General features: G+C 46.1%; 1 protein-coding gene across 6 annotated transcripts in view; it reads right to left on the bottom strand.

The window, feature by feature from the left end:
* Positions 1-5,675: 5,675 nt before the first annotated feature.
* LOC105497814 (endosulfine alpha) overlaps positions 5,676-18,853 on the bottom strand; it is a 32,444-nt gene continuing 19,266 nt past the window's right edge. For 3 of the 6 annotated variants that reach the window (XR_011617361.1, XR_011617357.1, XR_011617358.1), the window contains one exon: positions 14,592-18,309. Coding sequence is in view for 3 of the 6 variants with exons in the window: in XM_011769209.3 (XP_011767511.1) it covers positions 6,256-6,385 (130 nt within the window). In the remaining 3 variants the exon portion in view is untranslated. Of the gene's footprint in view, positions 5,699-6,039; positions 6,386-14,591; positions 18,310-18,853 lie in introns of those variants that run through there. The other 3 variants (XM_011769210.3, XM_011769209.3, XM_011769214.3) reach the window with 3 other exon arrangements.

Genomic DNA, 18,853 nt, shown 5'->3' with positions numbered 1-18,853 from the left:
TAGTAGAATAATTATTCAGAGTGTCTAGTCTGTTATATTGCTGGAAATGGAAGTCTCATTCTTTGGTGAATGTTTATACCTCCACTGTTAGTTCTATAAGGACAGAAGCTTGGTTTATCTTGCTCACTGTATGTGTGTATATATATGTGTGTGTGTGTGTGTGTGTGTGTATGTGTGTGTGTGTATATATATATATATATATTTTTGACACAAAGTCTTGCTCTGTCACCCAGGTTGGAGTACAGTGGCGTGATCTTGGCTCACTGCAACCTCTGACTCCTGGGTTCAAGCGATTCTCCTGCATCAGCCTCCTGAATAGTTGGGATTACAGGCGCCCACCATAATGCCCAGCTAATTTTTGTATTTGTAGTAGAGACAGGGTTTCACCATGTTAGCCAGGCTGGTCTTGAACTCCTGACCTCAAGTGATCTGCCCACCTCAGCCTCCCAAAGTGCTGGGATTACAGGTGTGAGCCACCGCGCCCAGCCTCACTGCTGTTTTTCTGGCACCTGGCCCTGTGACTGGTTTTGTGGAAGACAATATTTCAATGGATCTGTTGGGGGCGGGGATGTGGGAGGTGGAAATGGTACTGGGATGAAACTGTGCCATCAGATCATCAGGCATTAGATTCTCATAAGGAGGATGTAACCCAAATCCCTTGCATGCATAGTTCACGATAGGGTTTGCAATCCTATGAGAAACTAATGTCTGCTAATCTGACAGGAGGCGGAGCTCAGGCTCTGATGCTCACTTGCCAGTCACTCATCTCCTGCTGTGCAGCCCGGTTCTTAACAGGCCATGAACTGGTGCTGGTCTGCAGCCCAGGATTTGGGGACCTCTGTCTCACTGAATAGATGAAATTGGGAAGAAAGTCAGGAGTTTGGAAAAAAATTCAGATAAGGACTGAAAATAGGCTATTGTATTTGGCAATTAGGCATTTTGAGAATAGATGTAGTAAAGTAATAAGGACAAAAGCTTAATTTCAGTGGGTTGCCAAATTAAGAGAGCTGAAGAAGGTATAGAAAATAAAACTTCTGGCATGAGCCTGCAATCCCAGCACTTTGGGAGGCGGATGCGGGCAGATCATGAGGTCAGGAGATCGAGACCCTCCTGGCTAACACGGTGAAACTCTGTCTCCACTAAAAAACACAAAAAAATTAGCTGGGGGTGGTGGCGGGCACCTGTATTCCCAGCTACTGGGGAGGCTGAAGCAGGAGAATGGCATGAACCTGGGAGGCGGAGCTTGCAGTGAGCCGAGATCGCGCCACGGCAGGCACTCCAGCCTGGGTGACAGAGCGAGACTCTGTCTCAAAAAAAAAAAAAGAAAGAAAATAAAACTTCCAGGCCGGGCGCGGTGGCTCACACCTGTAATCCCAGCACTTTGGGAGGCTGAGGTGGGCGGATCACCTGAGGTCAGCAGTTCGAGACCAGCCTGACTAACGTGGAGAAACCCTGTCTCTATTAAAAATACAAAATTAGCCGGGCATGGTGGTGCATGCCTGTAATCCCAGCTACTCAGGAGGCTGAGGCAGGAGAATCGCTTGAGCCCAGGAGAGGGAGGTTGCGGTGAGCTGAGATAGCGCCATTGCACTCCAGTCTAGGCAACAAGAGCAAAACTCTGTCTCAAAAAAAATAATAACAAATTAAAAAAAAAAAAAAAAAAGAAAGAAAAGAAAACTTCTGGCCAGGCACGGTGGCTCACGCCTGTAATCCCAGCACTTTAGGAGGCCGAGGTGGGTGGATCACAAAGTCAAGAGATCAAGACCATCCTGGCCAACATGGTGAAACATCATCTCTACTAAACATACAAAAATTAGCTGGGCGTGGTGGTGCGCACCCGTAATCCCAACTATTCAGGAGGCTAAGGCAGGAGAATTGCTTGAACCCAGGAGGCGGAGGTTGCAGTGAGCCAACATTACACCACTACAATCCAGCCTGATGACAGTGAGATTGCATCTCAAAAGAAAATAAAACTTCTTTTTCAAGAAATGTGAGGGTGAAGAGAAAGCAGAAGGGTGGTCGGGTTGAAGAAAGATTATTTAGAATGAGGGAATCAAACATACTTGTAAGTTAAAGAGAATGACCTTGCAGAATAAAATACATTATAAAAGTGAGAAAGGATAAGTGTTAGGGTGCAGTATTTCAGAAGAGACAGGTGGGAGGGTAAAGGTCTGAGTTATAAGGCCTTTGTAAGGAGATCCTCTTCTTCAACGAGGCAGGAAGATACATACAGATGGGTGCCTTTACAGTGTAGAGGTCAAAAGGAGGAATGTGGCCGGGCACAGTGGCTCATGTGTGTAATCCTAGCACTTTGGGAGGCTGAGATGGGAAGATCCCTCGAGCCCAGGAGACCAGCCTGGGCAACATAGTGAGACCCCGTCTCTAAAAAAACATTAAAAAAAAAAAAAAAGCCAAGTGTGGCAGTGTGTACCTGTGGTCCTAGCTCCTCAGAGGCTGAGGTGGGAGGATTTCTGGAGCCTGGGAAGTTGAAGCTGCAGTGAGCTGTGATGGCGCCACTATACTCCATCCTGGGCTACAGAGTGAGACCTGGTCTGGGGGGGGAAAAAGAAAGAGAGAGAGAGAGAAAGAAGACAAAGAGAGAAGAGAGGAGAGAGGAGAGAGGAGAGAGAGAGAGAAAGAAGGAAAGAAGAGACAGAGAAAGAGGGTGGATCACCTGGGGTCAGGAGTTGGAGACCAGCCTGGCCAACATGGCAAAACCCTGTCTCTACTAAATACACAAAAATTAGCCGGGCATGGTGGTGGGTGCCTGTAATCCCAGCTACTCAGGAGGCTGAGGCAGGAGAATCGATTGAACCCGGGAGGTGGAGGTTGTAGTGAGCCAAGATCATGCCACTGCACTCCACCTGGGCGACAGAGTGAGGGAAAAAAGGAAAAAGAAATAAGGAAGAGAAAAGAGGAGAAGAGAAGAGAGAAAAGAAAAGTAAAAAGAAAACAAAAGAAAAAGAAAAAGAGAAAAGAGAAGAGGCCAGGTGTGCTGGCTCATGCCTGTAATCCCAGTGCTTTGGGAGGCCAAGGCAGGTAGATCATTTGAAACCCTGTCTCTACTAAAATACAAAAATAATTAGCCAGGCGTGGTGGCGGGCGCCTGTAATCTCAGCTACTGGGGAGGCTGAGGCAGGAGAATCGCTTGAACCCGGGAGGCAGAGGTTGCAGGAAGCTGAGATTGTGCCACCGTACTACTCCAGCCTGGGGGAGGGCGGGGTAGGGAGGGCGAAAAGGAAAAGGAAAGGGAAGAACTCTGGGGAATGTGGCACTGGTTTGTCTATTATCCTTTTGAGGCAGACTGTAAGGTGGTCTACAAAAGGCAGAGGCTGGGACTAGAAAGAGGTGCTTAAGGAGAGCAGCTGTGAGAAATTGACAAGGCATTTGGCTCTCCATGAGGACTTCCAAGTTAAGGCTGGAAACCACATATTGGTACCAGTTCCGACTCCTGATTAACTAATGCTCTCCCATAAAACAGAAGCCAACACTCAGAAGGAGAGAAAATACATCTGTGTCCTCAATACCTAGAACAACTGTTAGCATATCAACAGGCACTCAATAAATATTTATTGAATAAGCAAATAAACATAAATCTAGAACTGGGGAGGGGTGAGGTGGTTGGGCCAAAGAACAAAAGACAAAGGTAACTGAGGGTGTGGTAAAAGTGTCTTGAGATAATAGTCCATGAAGTCCAAGGTGAATAAGGAAAGAAGTGAAGCCAGAAAGGATGTGGTAGATTGGAACTGTAGTTGACCCAAACTAGGTGATACAAAATTGAAGAATCAATGACAATTTATCGGTGTTTAGAAAATTTGTGGGTTCTGAAATGAAAGAAGCAGATCTTTAGAGGAAATGACCCAGATGACAGAAGCCCAAGAAATGGGTAGAAGACTTGCTTACTATTCAATTTAAATTTTTCTCCTTTTGGGCTGGGCGCGGTGGCTCACACCTGTAATCCCAGCACTTTGGGAGGCCGAGGTGGGTGGATCACCTGGGGTCAGGAGTTCGAGACCAGCCTGACCAACATGAAGAAACCCAAATACAAAATTAGCCAGGTGTGGTGGCGCATGCCTGTAATCTCAGCTACTAGGGAGGCTGGTCAGGAGAATCACTTGAACCCAGGAGGCAGAGGTTGTGGTGAGCCAAGATCATGCCATCACACTCCAGCCTGGGCAACAAGAGCAAAACTCCGTTTCAAAGAAAAAAAAATTTTTTTTTTCTCCTTTTGGCTTGAGACACAGAACTCAGACCTCTCTTCTGTGAAGTCTACAATGGGGCCCTGCAGCTGCACGTTCCAGTTGAACTAGGCTCCCAGTTGCTATTGGCTGAGGAGGCAATGTAAACAATACTCAGAATCCTATTAACTAATAATGGATTAATACCCAGTTACAAGTGTCTAGTGCATACTGTTCCGAGTGCTGTCCTATTCAATGTTTGTACAAATGGTTTAGTTAAGAACATTGATGACAGATTATCACATTTGTAGACATCAATAATCTGGTAGAGATAATATGTTGGATAGCAGAATCAGAATATAAAGAGATCTTGGCAGGCAGGACCAAATCTAATGAGGTGGGTTTTTTTTCTCTTTTGTTTTTTCATTTTTTAGAGACAGGGTCTCTATATGCTGGAGCACAGCTGCTATTCACAGGTGCATTCATAGCACACTACAGCCTTAAATCCTGGCCTCAGATGATCCTCTCATGTTAGCATCTGAAGTAGCTGGGACTATAGGCATACCCCACTGCACCCAGCTAAGATGCAGTTTAAATGGGTCAAATGCAAAGTTCAGTGCAAAGATAAAAAAAAAAATAAAGTTGCCATGTGCAGTGGCTCATGCCTGTAATCCCAGCACTGTGGGAGGCCAAGGCGGGTGGATCACTTGAGGTCGGGAGTTTGAGACCAGCCTGACCAACATGGAGAAACCCTGTCTCTACTAAAAATACAAAATTAGCTGGGCGTGGTGGTGCATGCCTGTAATCCCAGCTACTCAGGAGACTGAGGCAGGAGAATTGCTTGAACCCAGGAGGTGGAGGTTGCAGTGAGCCAAGATCATGCCACCGTACTCCAGCCTGGGCGACAGAGTGAGACTCTGTCTCTTAAAAAAAAAAAAATTAAATGACCACTCATATCTAATATCAAGTATTAGGAAAGTATGAGCAAATGGCTTATGGCAGTCTTACAAGGTTGGTGGGAATCTAAATCAATTTAGGGCAATCTGTAAGTACATATTACAATTTTTTTTTTTAACAGTGTAAAGAGGTTTTCTTTTTTGTTGTTTATTTTGAGATGGATTCTTGCTCTGTCACCAGGCTGGAGTGCAATGCCATGATCTCGGCTCACTGCAACCTCTGCCTCCTGGGTTCAAGTGATTCTCCTGCCTCAGTCTCCCAAGTAGCTGGGACTACAGGCGCCCGCCACCATGCCAGCTAATTTTGTATTTGTAGTAGAGACGGGGTTTCACTATGTTGGCCAGGATGGTTTCGATATCTTGACCTTCTGATCTGCCCGCCTCAGCCTCCCAAAGTGCTGAGATTACAGACATGAGCCACTGTGCCTGGCCGTAAATAGTTTTTATATTGTGTATATGTAACATTAGACCAAATTATTTAAAGTCAATACATTTTTATTCAAGGAATTCCATGTTGTGATTTCTTCCACTGTCCATCAAGGTCACTTCAGATCCTCTAAAGAGCTGGAGTAAAAAGATTTATCTGGCCGGGCGCGGTGGCTCAAGCCTGTAATCCCAGCACTTTGGGAGGCCGAGACGGGCGGATCACGAGGTCAGGAGATCGAGACCATCCTGGCTGACACAGTGAAACCCCGTCTCTACTAAAAAATACAAAAAAACTAGCCGGGCGAGGTGGCGGGCGCCTGTAGTCCCAGCTACTCGGGAGGCTGAGGCAGGAGAATGGCGTGAACCCGGGAGGCGGAGCTTGCAGTGAGCCAAGATCACGCCACTGCACTCCAGCCTGGGCGGCAGAGCGAGACTCTGTCTCAAAAAAAAAAAAAAAAAAAAAAAAAAAAAAAAAAAGATTTATCTTCAAGTTAGCCTTTTTAATGAAACTGGTCCAGTTGTCCTGTCAGCGCATAATTACTTTGGCTTCCTGTCAGCTCCTTTTAATATGGATATACTGATGAAGACTTCAAAATTCACCAAGAATCTTTGGGATCTAATTTCTTCAACCAATTTACTTTAGGGTCCTTTATAGTGTAGGTGGTGGGGATCTGCCTGGTTCTTAATTTGACACCTTAAGCGATCACACTCAAGAATAGTACAGATGTGTGGAATATGCCAATACCTTTAACTCCAGACATCATGTTCTCAAGATAAAAGCCTTTAAAACAAAAAGCCATGGATAGCCAACAAAGTGCCGTCAACCTGAAATTGGAATGCAAAATTAATACTGCTGAGGATTTCCCTCATATCCCATGCTGTTCATCTATTCCACAGTCCTAGAATCAATCTTTTTTTATTAAGAGACAAGGTCTTTGTTACCCAGGCTGGAGTAGAGTGGTGCCATCAAAGCTCAGTGCAGCCTCCAACTCCTGGGCTCAATCCTTTCGCCTCAGCCTCCCCTTCCTGAGTAGCTACAACTACAGGCACATGCCCCAATACCAGCTAATTTTTATATTTTTGTGGAGATGAGGTGTTTGTTACTTTCTTGCACAGGCTGGTCTTGAACTCCTGGTTTCAAGCAATACTCCCACCTCGGTGTGGGGATTGCAGGCTTGAGCCATTGCACCTGGCCTGGAACCAACCTTTACGGCTATCAATACTCCCATTAGTTAACTGTCTCAGGTATCATAATATCCCTTCTTATATGTATCAAAACTCATACTGGGCCGGGCGCAGTGGCTCAAGCCTGTAATCCCAGCACTTTGGGAGGCCGAGACGGGCGGATCACGAGGTCAGGAGATCGAGACCATCGTGGCGAACACAGTGAAACCCCGTCTCTACTAAAAATACAAAAACTTAGCCGGGCGAGGTGGCAGGTGCCTGTAGTCCCAGCTACTCGGGAGGCTGAGGCAGGAGAATGGCGTGAACCCGGGAGGCGGAGCTTGCAGTGAGCTGAGATCAGGCCACTGCACTCCAGCCTGGGTGACAGAGCGAGACTCCGTCTCAAAAAAAAAAAAAAAAAAAAAAACAAAACTCATACTGAACAATGAGTTCTAGGTTGCAAAAAGTACATATTAAATTTTTAAATGCTGGGTGCGGTAGCTGACACCTGTAATCCCAGAACTTTGGGAGGCCGAGGGCGGATCACGAGGTCAGGAATTTGAGACAGCCTGGCCAATATGGTGAAACCCTGTCTCCACTAAAAATATAAAAATTAGCTGGGCATGGTGACACGCACCTGTAGACCCAGCTACATGGGAGGCTGAGGCAGAAGAATCGCTTGAATCCAGGAGGTGGAGGTTGCAGTGAGCCGAGATTGTGTCACTGTACTCCAGCCTGGGCAACAGAGCAAGACTCCATCCCTTAAAAAAAAATTTTTTTTAAACGTGCATACCCTGTGACCCAGCAACTTTCAATATTTACCCTAGAGACTCCAGGTACAGTGGCTCATGCCTGTAATCCCAGCACTCTGGGAGGCCGAGGTGGGTGGATTACCTGAGGTCAGGAGTTTGAGACCAGCCTGGCCAACATGATGAAACCCCATCTCTACAAAAAATTAAAAAATTAGCCAGGCGTGGTGTTGCACGCCTGTAATCCCAGTTACTTGGGAGGCTGAGGCAGGAGAATCGCTTGAACCCAGGAGGTTGAGGTAGCAATGAGCCGAGATCATGCCATTGCACTCCAGCCTGGGCAACAAGAGCAAAACTTTGTCTAAAATAAAATAATATTATATATATATATTTTTTATTTTTATTTTACCCTAGAGAAATACTACCATATAGCACTAAGAGGCATAAATAATTTTCATTGAAACATTGTAATAGCAAACAATTGGAAACAATCTATATGTCCAACAACAGAATGGTTAAGTAAGCTGTAATACATTCATACTATAGGATACAATATAGCAGTTCTTATGAATGAGACAGCTTTATATATATGGAGATGCAAGTTCTCTGAAACATGTTAAGTGTAAAAAGAAGATCTGGAATAATACAAACCATGTGATACTTTTTTTTTTTTTTTGAGACCCGGTCTGGCTCTATTGTCCAGGCTGGAATCCAGTGGCACTATCATGGCTCATTGCAGCCTTGACCTCCAGGGCTCAAGCAATCTTCCCACCTCAGCCTCCCTGTAGCTGGGACTACAACTGTGTGCCACCACACCCGGCTATTTTTTAGTTTTTGTAGACACAAAACTATGTTACCCAGGATGGTGTCAAACTCCTGGCCTCAAGTGATTTTCCTGCCTTAGCCTCCCAAAGTGCTGGGATTACAGGTGTGAGGCACTATGCCCCGTCCATTTATGTTTTAAAAGTCTCATATAACTAGCCGGGTATGTTGGCTCATGCCTATAATCTCAGTACTTTGGGAGGCCAAGGCAGGCAGATCACTTGAGTCCAGGAATTCGAGATCAGCCTGGGCAACATGGCAAAACTGTCTCTACAAAAAAAATACGAAAATTATCCAGGCGTGGTGGCATGTGCTGTAGTCCCAGCTACTCTGGAGACCAAGGTGGGAGGATTGCTTGATCCGGGAGGCAGAGGGTGCAGTTAGCTGAGATCACACCAGTATACTCCAGCTTGGGCAACAGAGCGGGCCCGTCTCAATAAAAAAAAAAAAGTCCCATATATTTCTACATGTAAATACATAGAAAAAGGGTTGGAAGGATATTTAATCAAAATTAAACCGTGTTTATCTCTGGAAGGAAAGGACCAGGACTTGGAATAACAGCAAGGAAGACTTTGGCCTTGTTTGTAGTTTTTTTTTTTTTTTTTTTTTTGTCGTTTTTGAGGAGTCTCACTCTATCGCCCAGGCTGGAGTGCAGTGGTGTCATCTCAGCTCACTGCACCTCCACCTTTCCGCCTCCTGGGTTTAAGCAATTCTCCCCCTCAGCCTCCCGAGTAGCTAGGATTACAGGTGCCTGCCACCATGGCCAGCTAATTTTTTTTTTTTTTTTTTTTTTTTTTTTTTTTTTTAGTAGAGACGGCGTTTCACCATGTTAGCCAGGCTGGTCTCAAACTTCTGACCTCAAGTGATCCGCCTGCCTTGGCCTCCCAAAGTGCTGGGATTACAAGCATGAGTCACCACACCCAGTCTTTTTTTTTTTTTTTGGTTTTTAATCTGTTATATGTTGTATAAAATTAATGCATTATTATGAAATCAAAACAACCCTACCTTACCCCCAACATAACACCTGTAGGTGTTTGTTAGTAGTCAGATGGGCATCTTGCTATGTTGCCCAGGCCGGTTTCAGACTCCTGGGGCTCAAGCTATCTTCTGCCTCAGCCTCTCGAGTAGCTAAGACTACAGGTGTGCACCACCATGTCCAGCTTAGGTGTCAGTTTGATGTGAGTCAGTAGCATAAGTAGTGAAGAAAACCTAAGGGGGCCTTGGGCTCTCTTATGGTCCAGGTCTACAAGCAAGCAGATAATGGCTTAGTTCTTTTTGGCTTGGTGAGGCCACATCTGGACCAAAGTTAGACAGGCACATTGGCACATTTGAGCTCATCCAGAGAGTAGACAAGGTGATGCCAGGAGTCCACACTATGTCAAGGAGGACTAGCTAAAGGGAGGGAGAATGTTTAGGCTGTTGTAGAAAGAAGTGATTCTTGGCCGGGCATGGTGGCTCAAGCCTGTAATCCCAGCACTTTGGGAGGCCGAGACGGGCGGATCACGAGGTCAGGAGATGGAGACCATCCTGGCTAACACGGTGAAACCCCGTCTCTACTAAAAAAAATAAAATAAAATACAAAAAGCTAGCTGGGGTGAGGTGGCGAGCACCTATAGTCCCAGCTACTCGGGAGGCTGAGGCAGGAGAATGGCGTAAACCCGGGAGGCGGAGCTTGCAGTGAGCTGAGATCCGGCCGCTGCACTCCAGCCTGGGCGACAGAGCGAGACTCTGTCTCAAAAAAAAAAAAAAAAAGAAAGAAAGAAGTGGTCCTCAAACTCTTGAAGTTTTCATGAGGGTGAAGATAGTAGATTTCAAGACACTGGAGTTATTCAAGAGACTAAAAGTTCACTTTCCAGGGATACTGTGAAAAAGATTCACTGAGGAAGCATTCGTTGGAACTAGATTTTTTTTTTTTAAGAGACAGGGTTCTGCTATGTTGCCCAGGCTGGTCTCTTAACTCCTAAGGTCAAGAGCTCCGCTTGCCTCGGTGTGCCAAAGTGATGGGATTACAGGGTGAGCCACGTGCCAGAGTGATGGGATTACAGGGTGAGCCACGTGCCTGGCCTGGAGCTAGATGATCTTACAGTTAGCTTCCAACTAACTTTATTTCAATGTATTTCAAGTTTCCTTGGCATCAACCAGATTTATTGAAATTTAAGTCCCTAAAACTGTCTTTTGAGTTGTTTTATTATAGAGAGGATATTAACCAAAAGGTACTTTGGCACACTACAAACTGGAAGGAATAATCTCAATATCATGAGTGCCAATTAAGTGCCTCAGAGAATACAAAGATGACTATAACTGGAATGCTTAACAAGTATCAACTGAAGAAATGTAATGAAAATTAAAGTTTAATTTGTTTTTCCCTGTCTCTGCACAATTTATTTCAGTGAGGTTTTCCTCGGATGTGGATCACCTTTAGGTAACAGTCTTTGCAAACACTTTAAGTAGCAAAACATACTCTCGGTTCAGAAATATATTAACACATGAGCTTTCATCACCGGTAAGAATCTCTCTACCCCACAGCTAGGGTCAACAGAGCCAGCCAGCTCGCCTCTGTGAAAGAGGGGTAGTTGGCTTCTCTCCTTTTGCTACACTGATATTTCTAGGAATGGGGCAGAATGAAGAAGGAGGGTTATTAGCGGCTTCATGCTGTCTAGGCCTGGCTGATGTTAAGAATTATCTCATAAGCATTTGTATGTCTCCATCAGAGGCTTCCCTGGGGGCGCTTTCCAAAGGCAGTGGCAACTTCCTGAAGTGAGGTGATGTATTCCATTTCTATGGCCACCACTCTCTCACTATCCTTTTGTTTTCCAGTGGTCTTTTCCACATGAAGAGCCCCACTATGCATCCAGACAGTTCTCTTGAGTAGGATTTAAACTGGCTCCACACATGGTCCACAGGATTCATGTATATGTGACCCTTTATCAGAAGCCAGTGTGGCGACTTCCAGGATGTGACTCTCTACTTTGTTACCTCAGGCTCTGTCTTTGCCTTGAAATTCCTCTACTGTGAGTCATACACAGTCTAATGATTATCCTTGGATACAAGGACAAATACAAAATGTTTCAGTGGTCTTGAAGCCACTTTAGGATTGAGAAGACAGAATTACTCCTCACCTTTTTTTTTTTTTTTTTGGAGACGGCGTTTTGCTCTCGTTGCCCAGGCTGGAGTGCAGTGGCACGATCTCAGCTCAGTGCAACCTCCACCTCCCGGGTTCAAGTGTTTCTCCTGCCTCAGTCTCCCAAGTAGCCAGAACTACAGACACCCGTCACCATGACTGGCTAATTTTTTGTATTTTTAGTAGAGATGGGTTTTCACCATGTTAGCCAGACTAGTCTCAAACTCTTGACCTCAGGTGACCCACCCACCTCGGCTTCCCACAGTGCTGGGATTACAGGTGTCAGCCACCTTGCCTGGCCATTCCCCACCTCTTCTCTTTGGGATTGAATAGGGCTCACAGCATGGTAGTAGCTCTCTCCAAAGAAAGCCATTTTGTAAACCCAATCTCCACTTTTTTGTTGTTTCTTTGAGATAGGGTCTCACTCTGTGGCCCAGGCTGAAGTGCAGTGGGATGATGGTGGCTCACGGCAGCCTCAAACTCCTGGCAGCCTCAAACTCATGTGATCCTCCTGCCTCAGTCTCCTGAGTAGTAGCTGGGACTACAGGCATGCACCACCATGCCTGGCTAATTTTTTTTTTTTTAGATGGATTATTCTTGCTCTGTCTCCCAGGCTGGAGTATACTGGTGTGATCTCAGCTCACTGCAACCTCCACCTCCCGAGTTCAAGTGATTCTCCTGCCTCAGCCTCCAGAGTAGCTGGGATTACAGGGCGCCTGTCACCACACCCTGCTAATTTTGTATTTTTAGTAGAAACGGAGTTTCACCATTTGGCCAGGCTGATCTTGAACTCCTGACCTCAAGTGATTCGCCCGCCTCAGCCTCACAAAGTGCTGGGATTACAGGCATGAGCCTCTGCCCCTGGCTTTTTAATTTTTTAAAACAAATTATTTTTATTTTTATTTTTATTTTGAGATGGAGTCTCGCTCTGTCATCAGGCTGGAGTACAGTGGCGCGATCTCAGCGCTCACTGCAATCTCTCTACCTCCCAGATTCAAGTGATTTTCCTGCCTCAGCCTCCCAAGTAGCTGGGACTACAGGCGCATGCCACCACGCCCAGCTAATTTTTTGTATTTTTAGTAGAGACAGGGTTTCACCATGTTGGCCAGGATGGTCTCAATCTCTTGACCTTGTGATCTGCCCGCCTCGACCTCCCAAAGTGCTGGGATTACAGGCGAGAGCCACTGCGCCCAGCGTAATTTTTTAATTTTTTTTTTTTTTTTTTGAGACGGAGTCTCGCTCTGTCGCCCAGGCTGGAGTGCAGTGGCACGATCTCGGCTCACTGCAAGCTCCGCCTCCTGGGTTTACGCCATTCTCCTGCCTCAGCCTCCTGAGTAGCTGGGACTACAGGCGCCCGCCACTGCGCCCGGCTAATTTTTTGTATTTTTAGTAGAGACGGGGTTTCACCGTGGTCTCGATCTCCTGACCTTGTGATCCGTCCGCCTCGGCCTCCCAAATTGCTGGGATTACAAGCGTGAGCCACCGCGCCCGGCCAATTTTTAAATTTTTTTTGTGGAGACAAGGTCTCACCATGTTGCCCAGGTTGGTCTTGAACTGGCCTGAAGTGATCCTCCTGCCTCAGGCTCCCAAAGTGCTAGGATTACAGGGGTGAGCCACTGCATCTGGCCTTCTGTCTTCACTTTTTATACTCTTGAAATGGGTGAGGGGGTTCAAGAGTTGTGCAACTGTTCTTGGTAACTTCCTTTCAAATACTGCATTTCCATCTGCTGTCTCCCTTTGGAGTTTCAAATCTATTAGATCTTGATACTCCAGCTGAAACATCCAGTTTAAGATTTTGTTAAGTGTAAAACATAATCTCCTTTATCAATCCTGCTTTAAATCTTCCCTCATTCCTTATCTGAGGTTATGTGATTTAGTCACACCTCACAAGGCAAGCTCTAGGCCTAGGCCATCAAGTTGGTATGGCATGATCTGGTCACACTCTCCTTTACTGATAAAGAAAACCAAGCTAAGGCCAAGGGCCCACTAGAACAAACCTACTGCCCATGAGAGGGATAAATCAGGAGTCCCTCTTGGCTCCAAACCTAGTTCTCTATAACGATGTACACAGAGCAAAGTGATTTGGTCAAGTAGCCATGGGCTTTGGAGTCTGTCATTTATCAAGTGATCTTAGATGAATTATCTTTTCTGAGTTTCCTTACAGTTTTATAAAATAGGGCCAGGTGCCGTGGCTCATGCCTGTGGGAGGCCGAGACGGGCAGATCACTTGAGGTCAGGAGTTTGAGACCAGCCTGGCGAACATGGTGAAACTCCATCTCTACTAAAAACACAAAAATAAACCAGGTGTGATTGCGGGTGCCCATAATCCCAGCTACTTGGGAGGCAAAGGTAGGAGAATCGTTTGAACCCGGGATGTGGAGGTTGCAGTGGACCAAGATTGCACTACTGCACTGTAGCCTGGGTGATAGAGCGAGACTCTGTCTCAAATTTAAAAAAAAAAAAAACAAAATTATAAAATAGCCTTACCTTTTAATTTGAAATTTAATTTTTTTTTTTTTTTGAGATGGAGTTTCACTTTTGTTACCCAGCCTGACGTGCAATGGCGCGATCTCAGCTCACTGCAACCTCCTGCCTCCTGGGTTCAAGTGATTCTCAGCCTCCCAAGTAGCCGGGATTACAGGCATGCGTCACCATCCAGCTAATTTTTGTATTTTTAGTAGAGACAAGGTTTCACCATGTTGGCCAGGCTGGTCTCGAACTCCTGACCTCAGGTGATCTACCCGCCTTGGCCTCCCAAAGTGCTGGGATTACAGGTATGAGCCACCATGCCCAGCTTGAAATTTAATTTTTTTTTTTTAGTCAGTTTCTGTAGAGACTGTCAAAAATTGCTAATGTCAACTATATTGTAAGTCATCACAGTGGGATATGTGAAAATTCTTTTTTTTTTTTTTTTTTGTTGAGACAGGGGCTCACTCTATCACCCAGGCTGGAGTGCAGTGGCAAGATCACAGTTCACGACAACCTCGACTTCACAGGCTCAAGTGATCCTTCCACGCCACGTGCCACCATGTCTGGCTAAAGTTTTGTAAAGACGGGGTCTCTCTATGTTGCCCAAGCTGGTTTCAAAACTCCTAGGCTCAAGTGATCTGGCTGCCTTGGCCTCCCAAAGTGCTGGGATAACAGGTGTGAGTCACTGTGCCTGGCCAACAGAAACCTTTTCTTTTCTTTTTTTGACAGAGTCTCAACTCTGGAGTCTTACTCTGTCGCTAGAGTGCAGTGGTGCAATCTTGACTCACTGCAACCTTCACCTCCCAGGTTCAAGTGATTCTCCTACCTCAGCCTCCCAACTAGCTGAGATTACAGTAGTGTGCCACCACACCCGGCTACTTTCTGTACTTTTAGTAGATGGGGTTTCTCCATGTTGGCTGTGCTGGTCTCAAAGTCCTGACCTCAGGTGATCCACCCACCTTGGCCTCCCAAAGTATTGGGATTACAGGCATGAACCACCGTGCCTGGTTCGAAACTTTTTTTTTTTTTTTTTTTGAGACAGAGTCTCACTCTGTCGCCCAGGCTGGAGTGCAGTGGCGCAATCTTGGCTCACTGCAAGCTCCGCCTCCCGAGTTCACACAATTCTCCTGCCTCATCCTCCTGAGTAGCTGGGACTACAGAAGCCTGCCACCATGCCCAGCTAATTTTTGTATTTTTAGTAGAGATGAAGTTTCACAGTGTTAGCCAGGATGGTCTCCATCTCCTGACCTCGTGATCCACCTGCCTCGGCCTCCCAAAGTGCTGGGATTATAGGCATGAGCCACCACGCCTGGCCCGAAACATTTTCAGTTAGCAATAATTGTACCTTGGACAAATCTCAATGGCTATGATACTGCCACTGCACAAAGCTTAAAATTTAATTTTTAATTAAACAATTAATACATGAATATTTTCCTTGGAAAAAAGGAAAATATAGATGGCACTAAAGTTCCTATGATTACCACTTCCAATCTCATTCCCCTAATTCTCTTCTGGAAGTAACCACAATTCTTTCTTTCTTTTTTTTTTTCTCGCTCTGTTGCCAGGCTGGAGTGCAGTGGTGCGATCTCAGCTCCCTGCAACCTCCGCCTCCTGGGTTCAAGCGATTCTCGTGCCTCAGCCTCCCGAGTAGCTGGGATTAAGGCACGCGCCGCCACACCCAAATAATTTTTGTATTTTTAGTAAAGACGGAGTTTCACCATGTTGGCCAGAATGGTCTCGATCTCCTGACCTCGTGATCCACCCGCCTCAGCTTCCCAAAGTGTTGGGAATACAGGCGTGAGCTAGTGTGCCTGGTTGTAACAATTCTCAGTTTAGTAGTTATCCATCCAGTTCTTTTTCAATTGATCTGTGTGTGTTTTTTTTTTTTTTTTTTTTTTTTTTGAGACAGAGTCTCGCTTTGTCGCCCAGGCTGGAGTGCAGTGGCACCATCTCGGCTCACTGCAAGCTCTGCCTCCTGGGTTCATGCCATTCTCCTGCCTCAGCCTCCGAGCAGCTGGGACTACAGGCGCCCGCCACCACGCCCGGCTAATTTTTTGTATTTTTAGTAGAGACGGGGTTTCACTGTGTTAGCCAGGATGGTCTCGATCTCCTGACCTCGTGATCCGCCCACCTTGGCCTCCCAAAGTGCTGGGATTACAGACGTGAGCCACCGCGCCCGGCCTGATCTGTGCTTTTTAACCTGTAAAAATAGGATAGTAATATCTGTCTCACAGGAAAAGAACAGAAGTGAAATGCAAAGTGGGTAATGTTTTCCTTTTTCTGGTTCCTCACTAAGAGCTGAGACCTACCGCAGAAACACAGCTGTACAGTACATTCAAGCTGAAAAAAAAGAAACTCTTTCTTATTTCCAAGGGTGGAATTATCTGCCCTCTAATACCTTGTATTTTAAATATAAGTTTTTTGTTTTCCAAAAAACTCAACAGACATCACACACAGATTTTATAATAGGAACAAGCTCTAGCCTGGCACAACAACACAGCCAGCCTCTTGGACAGGGGTCTGTCAGAGGAGGGTAATAAAAGCCAAAAGCCCGGAAAGTATTCTGCTTCCTTTATCCTCTTCCATTTTAGCCAGGCAAGGATGATTCTGTGTCTTACATCTTCTGTTCCCTGTGGCATTCATTTCCAATTGCAGAAAGGAGGTCATATGACCAGATTCTTCCCTTAAACAGCTTTCCAGCTGAGTACAACAAAGACAAAACAAAGCAATCCTGCTCCTCCACAATTCTGCTCTTCCATCAGTCTACATGGCAGGGGAAACTCCCACAATAGCTTTTCCCACTGTCTGAGAGGAAGCATAAACCAGGATTTCCAAAGGTACCCACTGGTTGGTTCCCAGGTGCCCTAGAGTAGGATTTTTATTTTTATTATTATTTTTTTTGAGATGAGGTCTTATTATGTTGCCCAGGCTGGTCTTGAACTCCTGGGCTCAACGAATCCTCCTGCCTCAGCCTCCGAGTAGCTGGGATTATAGGCACTTGCCTCCACACCTGGCTCTAGGATTTTATTTTAGCATAAAACCAAATTCCATTTATTATCTACTTTGCCAGCCATGATACAAGTTTCTTTTTGAGACAGAGTCTCATTCTGTTGCCCAGGCTGGAGTGCAGTGGCATGATCTTGGCTCACCACAACCTCTGCCTCCCGGGATCAAGCAATTCTCCTGCCTCAGCCTCCTGAATAGCTGGGATTACAGGTGCCCACCACCACACTAGGCTGATTTTTGTATTTTTTAGTAGAGACGGGGTTTTACCATGTTGGTCAGCCTGGTCTCGAACTCCTGACCTCAAGTAATCCACTTGCCTCGGCCTCCCAAAGTGCTGGGATTACAGGCGTGAGCCACCCTGCCCAGCCCCTCTTTTTAAATTCTAACAAAAGCATATAAGATTTTTAGTTTCGTTTTTGGGACAGGCTGTTGCCTAGGCTGGAGTGCAGTGGTGTAGACATGGCTCACTGCAACCTTGACCTCCTGGGCTCAAGGGATCCTCCTGCTTCAGCCTCTGGTACAGCTGGGACCACAAGTGTGTGCCACCACACCTGGCTAATTTTTAAGTTTTTTTTTTTTTTTTTTTTGTAGAGATGGGGTCTGTCTTTGTGGCCTAGGCTGGTCTCAAACTTCTGGGCTCAAGTGATCCTCCCATCTTGGCCTCCCAAAATGCTGGGATTGTGATTGTGGGCATGAGGCACCATGCCCAGCCCAGCCCATACAAGGTTTTTTTTTTTAGACAGTCTCGCTCTGTTGCCCAAGCTGGGGTGCAGTGGCACGATCTCAGCTCACTGCAACCTCTGCCTCCCGGGTTCAAGCAATTCTCCTGCCTCAGCCTCTCAAGTAGCTGGGATTACAGGTGTGCACCACCATGTCCAGCTAATTTTTATATTTTTAGTAGAGACAGGTTTTCACTACATTGGTCAGGCTGGTCTTGAACTCCTGAACTCAAGTGATCCACCTGCCTTGGTCTCCCAAAGTGCTGGGATACATGCTTGAGCCACTGCACCTGGCCCCATATAAAGTTTTTAATGTCATTATTCCCATATTACAGATTATTCCCATATTACAGATTAAGGGACTAAGGCTCAAAAGGGTAAATAAGTCTGTTCTTAAACAGTGACTTCCTGAGACACAGGAGATGTTTAAGAACAGTACTGGTAGGTGGGAAGTGGCATTTGGGAACAGGAGTGAGAAGCATGAAAATGTAGCAAGAATAGAAAAGGCTGGGGAAATAGCAAAATAAGAGGAAGAAAAATGGAGGTCCTAGTAAGAATTGCTACTCACCACTGCCAGAGTCTGGGCCATGTTCTAGGTGTATTTAAACAAATCTCCATAGCAACCATCTGGTTTCTGTTTTTCTATGACAACACCGGCTTGCATTTCTAAATACAGGCACTGGTGAGGACAAGTGTGGGCTGGGGAAGGGAAGTGTGACCGCTGAGTCAAGGGGAAATTGCGCAAAAAAGGCAGATTCTCTTGGTATGCTCTCATCTATCCCCCTCTCCCAGCACACCCTCAAGGAAGGGGTCTTTCCTTGATTTATAGCAGTCATAGTTAAGAGCTGAGCCTTGTACGCACTTTGTCTTTTGTTTTGGAGACAGAGTCTGGCTCTGTCACCCAGGCTGGAGGGCAGTGGTGTGATCTTGGCTTACTGCAGCCTCCTCCTCCCAAGTTCAAGCAATCCTCTTGCCTCAGCCTCCTGAGTAGCTGGGACTACAGGCGCCGGCCACCACTCTCAGTTAATTTTAAAATTTTTTGTAGGCCGGGCGCGGTGGCTCAAGCCTATAATCCCAGCACTTTGGGAGGCCGAGACAGGCGGATCACGAGGTCAGGAGATCAAGACCATCCTGGCTAACACGGTGAAACCCTGTCTCTACTAAAAAATACAAAAAAACTAGCCGGGTGAGGTGGCGGGCGCCTGTAGTCCCAGCTACTCAGGAGGCTGAGGCAGGAGAATGG

Source organism: Macaca nemestrina, chromosome 1 (assembly GCF_043159975.1).
Source record: "Macaca nemestrina isolate mMacNem1 chromosome 1, mMacNem.hap1, whole genome shotgun sequence".
In the NCBI taxonomy this organism is placed as follows: domain Eukaryota; kingdom Metazoa; phylum Chordata; class Mammalia; order Primates; family Cercopithecidae; genus Macaca; species Macaca nemestrina.
Note: the sequence above shows the minus strand (reverse complement) of the source record. Positions and strands in the feature narration are given on the sequence as shown.